The sequence below is a fragment of the Glycine soja genome, chromosome 19 (genome assembly GCF_004193775.1).
Source record: "Glycine soja cultivar W05 chromosome 19, ASM419377v2, whole genome shotgun sequence".
Taxonomy (NCBI): Eukaryota; Viridiplantae; Streptophyta; class Magnoliopsida; order Fabales; family Fabaceae; genus Glycine; species Glycine soja.
The window spans coordinates 29,096,017-29,103,803 of record NC_041020.1 but is presented as its reverse complement, the minus strand read 5'-3'; the positions used below and the strand labels follow the sequence as shown (position 1 = coordinate 29,103,803).

General features: G+C 33.4%; 1 protein-coding gene across 1 annotated transcript; it reads right to left on the bottom strand.

The window, feature by feature from the left end:
- Positions 1-3,642: 3,642 nt before the first annotated feature.
- On the bottom strand, positions 3,643-4,418 carry LOC114398699. The gene is made up of 3 exons (XM_028360863.1): positions 4,215-4,418; positions 3,885-4,103; positions 3,643-3,789 (listed from the first exon to the last, which is right to left on the bottom strand). Exons 1-3 carry the CDS (start codon positions 4,416-4,418, stop codon positions 3,643-3,645), a joined length of 570 nt encoding a protein of 189 aa, XP_028216664.1.
- Between the last annotated feature and the right edge of the window lie 3,369 nt (positions 4,419-7,787).

Below are 7,787 nucleotides of genomic sequence, written 5' to 3'. Positions count from 1 at the left end.
AGCTTGTGTCTTTTTCACAAATGAGGCATGCATGATGACCCTTAACATTGTAACCGCTCAGATTCCCATACGCTGGAAAGTCATTAATGGTACAAAAAAGCATTGCACACATTTCAAAAGTCTCCTTGCGAAATCCATCAAACACTAAAACCCCCCTTGTCCCACAACTTTCTCAGGTCTGCAATCAACGGACTTAGATAAACATCAATGTCATTTCCTAGTTGTCTTGGGCTTGATATCATCATAGACAACATCATGTATTTTCGCTTCATGCACAACCAAGGAGGCAAATTGTAAATTACTACTAGAACTGGCCATGAACTGTGTTGAGTGCTTAAATTGCCATATGGATTCATTCCATCACTGGCTAGTCCAAGCCTAAGATTTCTTGCCTCTTTGCCAAAATCCAGATACAAACCATCAATCTTCTTCCACTAGGTGCAATCAGCCGGATGGCAGATCATTCCATTAGAGTTTCTCCCATTTGCATGCCAGGTAAGGTCTTTTGCGTCATCTTTATTAGCAAAAAGACGTTTAAACCTTGGAATGATGGGAAGATACCACAACACCTTCGCTGGAGGGCCCTTCTTTGAGTTTTCATCAGAACTGCACTCCTCATCATCCTTCACCTTGTACCGTGACGCCCCACACCTAGGGCATTTGGACATTTCTTCAAATTCATGTTTGTACAGTATGCAATCATTAGGGCAAGCATGAATTTTCTGATACTCCATACCCATCGGACACAATATCTTATTGGCATGATAGAAGCTTTTAGGCAACGTGTTTTCCTCTGGAAGCAGATCGTGCACTACTTGAAGTAGCAAAGTAAAGCTTTTGTCACTCCACCCATATCTGGCCTTGACATTAACCAGACTTAACACCGCCGATAACAGCGTCAAGGAATTCTTACACCCTAGATACAAAGGCTTCTTTGAGTCACTTTGCAATCCTTGATACACAGGGGCATGGGCTTGCTGAAAAGACTCTTGTCCAAGGTCACGAATCATATCCTCCATGTGATCTCCCATTTCTACATCAAACGGTTCGGATTAGGGCCCACTTTGCATGTCTGTCATTTCACCATGCCATATCCACGTCGTATAATTCCTCTTAATTCCATCACACAACAGATGCTCTTGTATGTCGTCCAGTATTTGTCGTCTTCCATTCAAACAATTGATGCAAGGACAATAATATTTTCCATCTTGATCCGATCGACCTCTTTCTGAATCAAATTGCAAGAACTGCTCCACGCCTTCCTCATATTTTGGGCTGATGCGACTTTCATCCATCCAACTTTGATCCATCTAAGTAATAACTCCGTGATACTCACAAAGTTATTCAATGCATGAAAATCTCACTTTTTTATCATAGGTGTGGTCCTATCCCATTTAGGAAGACAGTCTTTTATGGTAGCTTCATACGTCAGGGTTAATTCTATTTTGTTAAATTCGACAAAATTTCAGCAGCATTTCGCATTGGTCTCCAAGTACACGACATGAAATCGGTGAAATTAATTTCCCAATAATCAAGTATGCACTCAGAGAACAACTCAAAATGCATTGTACTGAAATTTCATCAAATTAAACAAAATAACGTTAACCTTAACGCATGAATCTACCATAAAAATATCAGTCTCCCCAAACTGTCCAAACAAACAATTCAAGATTGAATACAATGATTAATGCAAGTTGTCCGCAAGAATCATTGCATTCAGTCTCAAACGGGAATCTAAGGTTCATTCATCATGAACACAATTTGTATAGCATATATGAATTGTAATTAATGGAAGTGAACATGTAATAAAAATATTAATTGGTAACAAACATTTGTACTTGTGATGATGAGCAACACGGTCCAAAATGAAAGCAAGAATCAAAGAAATAACTCAATGAACACCTACATCAATCATCATTCCGAAAAACAGATATCAATATGTGGCAATTACTAGGCTTATTAAAAAGTCAGTTTCCTTCTACAATTAATTATGCATACAATTTTTGGACGATGTAAAACTAAAATAGATTAACTCATTAACAATGTTGTGAAGTGTGTGTCACTACAAGGAAAATGACTTATACCTAGAGTCAAAATCTATCACTAGAAGTCCAAAATCCGTAGGTAGATGTATAAAGGACTTTGTCCTACAGACGTTTTTTGCGTCAACTTTGAGGGGGTATACAATGACAACTAATAGTCTGTCACTATAGGATTTACCTACGGATATATTTTTACCTACAGTCAAATTTAACTATCACTATAGGTAACACCTACTATTTCAAATGTGTAGGTAAAAGATATTAATTTATACCTATAATCTCTAAGTGTAGGTAAAAGTCAATTTACTTGTACCTACGGTCTTCTGTAGGTAAATGTCATATAATAATAATAAAATTAGTTCCTAATAACACTCTTTGTTGATTATAATTTTTAATTAAATATACATGAGCTTAATTAAATTTGAAAAGTTACAACAACCTGCTACATACAATTAAATTTTTGTTAGCCTAATTTGTGATTATTGTAACTAGATTGTGTGCTTTTTAACATATTGCAACCCTTGATCCATTGCCATTGTGAAATTATCTAGCATTAGTAGTGCTATAGAAAATTTTCCAATTCACTTTGCCTTGTTTTTTAGTACCATGTGCATAGTCCTTCCTAAGTGTATATTTTTGGTGCACCATGACCTTCTTTACATGGAGGGAATCATCACTAAAATGTAACAAGTTTCTAAATTTCTAAATGTATAAAAGAGTTAATTCGAGTTGCTGGACAAATAGACAAAGTAAAAACCAAACACTTGAACATTTTGTCGCCGGCTCACATCTTCATTACCATCTAAATCATGTTCCTGAAATAATATTTTGTCGCCAGCTCACATCTTCATTACCATCTAAATTTCAACTCACCTCTAGTTAAGATTGTTTGTAGTTTGATGATCTTTACTGGTAGAATCATTTGTAGGTACCTAAATTAAAAGAATGTTTTTTCTTTGTAAAGTATCATATCATAGTTAAATCGTTGAATAAGTAGAATTATAAATTCATACCTCTTGATCTATAGCTTCTAAGACTTGATTAATTTGTGGATCTTCTGCAAATCGTACTTTAAGCACAACTACAAGATTTCCAAGCAAATTCTCCAACTTTTGAATTCTATTGTTTGTATAAGAGCTTTGAGATGAACTTGCTTGATGTGGAAGCTTGCCAAGACAACGCACACGTCCTCTTTTTTCAGGTCCTTTGACTTTTGAATATATATCATTTGTCCAATCAGTAGAATCTTGGGTGCTTTGTAAATTTTGCGAACTCTCTGCTTCAACCATTTTCTTTTTTAGTTCATCCTACATAAATACACCTTATAAATTATTATCATACATCAATATCCTGAATACTTCAATATCACTAAACAAAATTCATCTCCGCATTAGTTACTCCCCCTCACCCCATAACCTTCTATTAGAAAATTGAGCAAAACAAAGAAAAAGTATTGAAATAAAAATTAAAATTCTTACAATAGCAGCCTTTTTAGTAACAATGCTTCCATCTTTTCGAGTTCGAGTGTCAATATAAATTTCTGCCCTAGAAGGTTGCACTCCCTTAGGCTTTGTAGCATAACATTAGTTAAAAAAATCAATCATCCTATTTGTATTAAGCAATTTAATAAAAAAAAAATATAAAAAAGACAAACCATCTCATGAATCCGTCTTGGAAGATTATTGGTTCCCATGCAATGCAAGTCCTCATATTTTGAGCGGCTCCTTTTGTTGATGTTGCTTATTTTCTATATCCAACAAATATAAAAAGTCAATAATAAAAATAAACATATAATATATAATTGTTATGTTAGCAAAAGGTTGGTGACATTGTCATGTATACCTGTCCTTTCTCAGAACACCAATAATGTACTAAATCACGATATTGAGAAGGATCAACCCTTGGATCTGGGATGTGAGCAATCATTTCCTCCTTAGTTTTGCTCTCATTATATCCTTTTGATTTCAGTTCATATTTAAATTGCCTCCATTTCAGACTCATGTCATCAATCAATATTTTCTTTGTTTGTTCAGTTAATTCAGGAACAAATCGAAACTTACTCTATTATGAGTATCATTAACAAACAAAAAAGATCATTTTGTTAGACATTAGAAGACATAAAATTTTACAAGAAGCAAGATGAAACAACACTTATAAAGTTTTATACCAGACCTGAATTAATTCAACCATGTCAGTAATATAGTCCTTAGGCATGTCTTTCCAGCTAAGAAAATTGATAGGAGCACATTGGTGTCTCCTTACCAAGCTCCCAATTGCATTCAGTAGAGTTTTCCCTTCCCAACCCATAGGATTTCCCCAATGATCTACTTCAACAAGTATGAATTCTCCATCTGGCAAGTCCCACACATCTAGCATATGTGTATAACCTCTGGTTTTCTTTTTATCTAAATCATTCATGGATATGACATTCATCAAACACACGGATTTGAACTATATGGAAAAAAGAAACTCACTAGTAAATTTAATCTTATCATATTCCAAAAGATATTCAACTCAAACAGAATTGTACATATAATTCTAACCCAAAAAAGCATATGTGTATATATACCTTTAGTTGAACTTTCACTTGCACTTTCAAGAGAAGTATGAGACTGAACATGACTATCTTCTTGTATGTGTTGTTCTATTTGTGATTGTTGATTTAGTTAATAAACAATTGTGTTATAAATAATTTAATATAAAATAAAGAAATTAAGTTAATAAAATCTTTATACCTCCTTCAAATTATGCATTTTCTTCAAGTATAGAGTTGTTATTTTGGTTCACTTCAGTAGAGCTTTCAATTGATTGCTCTTTTGCTTGTGATTGACCATCATTCTGAATGATATTCAACTTTCTGCGCTTTCCCATAGTATGCTGAATAAACCAATCCAAAAAATAAAATAAAATAAAAATTAGATATAACTACATTATTGACTATGATTTTTTTAAACACCATGCCAAAAAATAAAAGAAGAATAAAGTAATTACCTAAAATGCGAATTTAGATTGCTTGTAAGCTATTTTTTCACCAATCTCCAATCACAAAGAATCAAACTATTGAGGAAACAACGAAACAAATTTTGATAAAAAAACGGATAACATCATTATATTGTGAGTGATTTTTATACATAACAAAAAATAAACACAAGAGTAATGAATAATAAGAACAAAAAACTAGAGAAAGGAATAAGAGTATATAAATGTGACAAAATGTTCAATACATGTATACTCAAAATATAACCGAATGTTCAAATAGAACAAATAAAAACAAATCAAAAGAAGTCTGCATCGCTCTCATCATCATCTATATAATTATCATCCTTGTCATGTGGTAAAATGTTCTCCATAGGTATTGTAACTTCAATGATATCATCACTATCATCGGCTTCTGGTCTGATCAAATCATTATGATTTATCTCTTGTAAGACTTGTTCATTCCCTTGATCCGTGTCATTGGATTACTCATCACCCATATCATATACATCTCTGATTTTAGCATGCACAACAACAAGCCAACCATTTTGTGTTTTATTCTCCACATAGAATACTTTCTTAGCTTGAGATGCAAAAACAAATGGATCGTCACATATATCATTCCCTGTATGTTGCAAATAATTGAAATTCACTAATGTCATACCGAAGTTATCAATTTTGCAACCCCTGTTTATATCAACCCAATCACACTTGAAAAGTATAGCCTTATATTTTCCAGAATAATCCAATTGAATTATATCTGTTAGTGAACCATAGTAGTGGATTTCTCCCTCCTTTGGGTTTTTATCTCTTGAACTGGCATAACTTAATGACTTAACAGTTACAACAATGCCACTGTTTTGAGTCTTCAAGCACCTTTCACGTGTCTTTATATGAAATCTAACTCCATTAACAATGTACCCGCTATATCATCTCACTATTTCTAGTGGACCACGAGCTAACTACTTGATATCATTTGTCACTAGAGTGTTGTCTTGCTCTTCCAATCGAGCAACCTATCACAATTTTATTTCAAATGGTTAAAATTTTAAATGAATGCAAAATTTAATATTATTGATGCTTCCTAAACTTACTCTTTCACGGAACCAATTTGGAAATTCTTTACTATGAATTTTGTCAACTTTATATGGAGATAATCGACGATTTTGTCTCTTGATAAGATCAGTATGGGCTCTATGTAAAAAAGGTTAGAAAAAGTAAGCATTATCATTGATAGAAAGATATTATGCAAATATTCAATAACTAAATGAACATGAAAAAAATTGTATTACTTTCGAAAGTGGTCAAAACCATTCAATTCAGCTAATGAGAAGGTACGGGGAAGGGTCATTTATGCACCCTTATCCTTGCATATACAAAGAGGTTGTTTCCATATTCAAACCCATGACCAACCAGTCATCAAGGCACAACTCAGAAACATTCTCATGCAGCAAGATGTACATCCAATAGAAATCAAGCAAACATTTTTTTTTTATTTAGATGGAAAGACCATAATTTTGAAAAGTACCTGAAATATGATAAGCCCAATGAGGATTGGCTGTGTATCAAACCCAAAGCTTCGATACAGATCAACTGAATTTTGCACTAGTGTATATCCTCCAAATTGTAGAAGTGTAAGAATCTACAACAATATATCAAAGCATTACAAATAATCTTATACTCAAATATTGCAATGCCTTTTTCCGTTAAACATTTAATTATAATTAAATGTAACTATGAGGTATTCAACACATAATTCGCAAGGAACTGAAGCTCAAAGAGAGAGTGTTGACCATAATTCACAAGGAATTCAACACATGTATTAGCTTCCCTATAAATATGGGACAACTTGAAAAGCACCCTTGTAAGCTGAAATTGCTTAGCCACTTAGACCCCTAAAGATAAGTCCCAAACTTTTGTCACAACAACATTACAAATCCCCAAATTCTTATATAAGCAGACCCTGTACTAGACAGATAGGATCCATCTATAGACAGCAGAAGGAAAGACACTTGCAGTCTATATTAATCATGTTATTGAAGCTTGGGAAGTATAGTGAATTAGTGATTAGGACTTAGGAGAATGGCTTCAACTAGAATTACAACTTTATTGGTAGAGCATATATATGTATCTTGGCATAGACAGCAACATCTGGCACTATCCATCTTTAGCTATCAATAAGAAATAATTTATGCACTAAGCTATCTTGGCATAAAGCTAAATGGTACTACTAAAAAATAATGTCACAACTTTTTCCACAACTCGTGCATTCATTGTTTTTAAGTTATGGGCCAATTATAAGATTCTTTCATGGTATATACAAAGTTTTTATCAACTTTCTTTAAATTCTTAACCTTCTCTCATATCTTTAGTTCAAATTAAATATACGTCAGTCAGACACTAAGCTAAACCTAAATTTTATATTGAAGTTCCTGACTTCCTGTACAATGATACCAAAAGTCTTCTAGAGCTCACCTAGTGAGGAATCTAACATTTCAAAGAAAATGTTTGACCCACATATCTATGACGACCAGAATGTAGGAATGGCCAAAATTTCATTTGGATCAAACTTACCAGGTCAACAACTTTGACAGCTGCTTTATCATATCTTGCCTTGATCTCCTCTACCAATGCCTATAATTAAAAATATATTAAAAAAAACCCAGTAATTATATAAAACTGGCACATAACTACCTGTAAATTTAAAGTTGTAGTTGTCCCAAGGGTAACCATTTCAAGCATTATGGAAAAGGGAAAGTTAGTATCATC

Coding starts and splice junctions, on each gene's coding strand:
- LOC114398699 (XM_028360863.1), bottom strand. CDS start 4,418: ATGCTAGATGTGTGGGACTTGCCAGATGGAGAATTCATACTTGTTGAA. Junction 4,104..4,214: donor ACATGGTTGAATTAATTCAG/GTCTGGTATAAA, acceptor TACTCATAATAG/AGTAAGTTTCGATTTGTTCC. Junction 3,790..3,884: donor GGTGTTCTGAGAAAGGACAG/GTATACATGACA, acceptor TGTTGGATATAG/AAAATAAGCAACATCAACAA.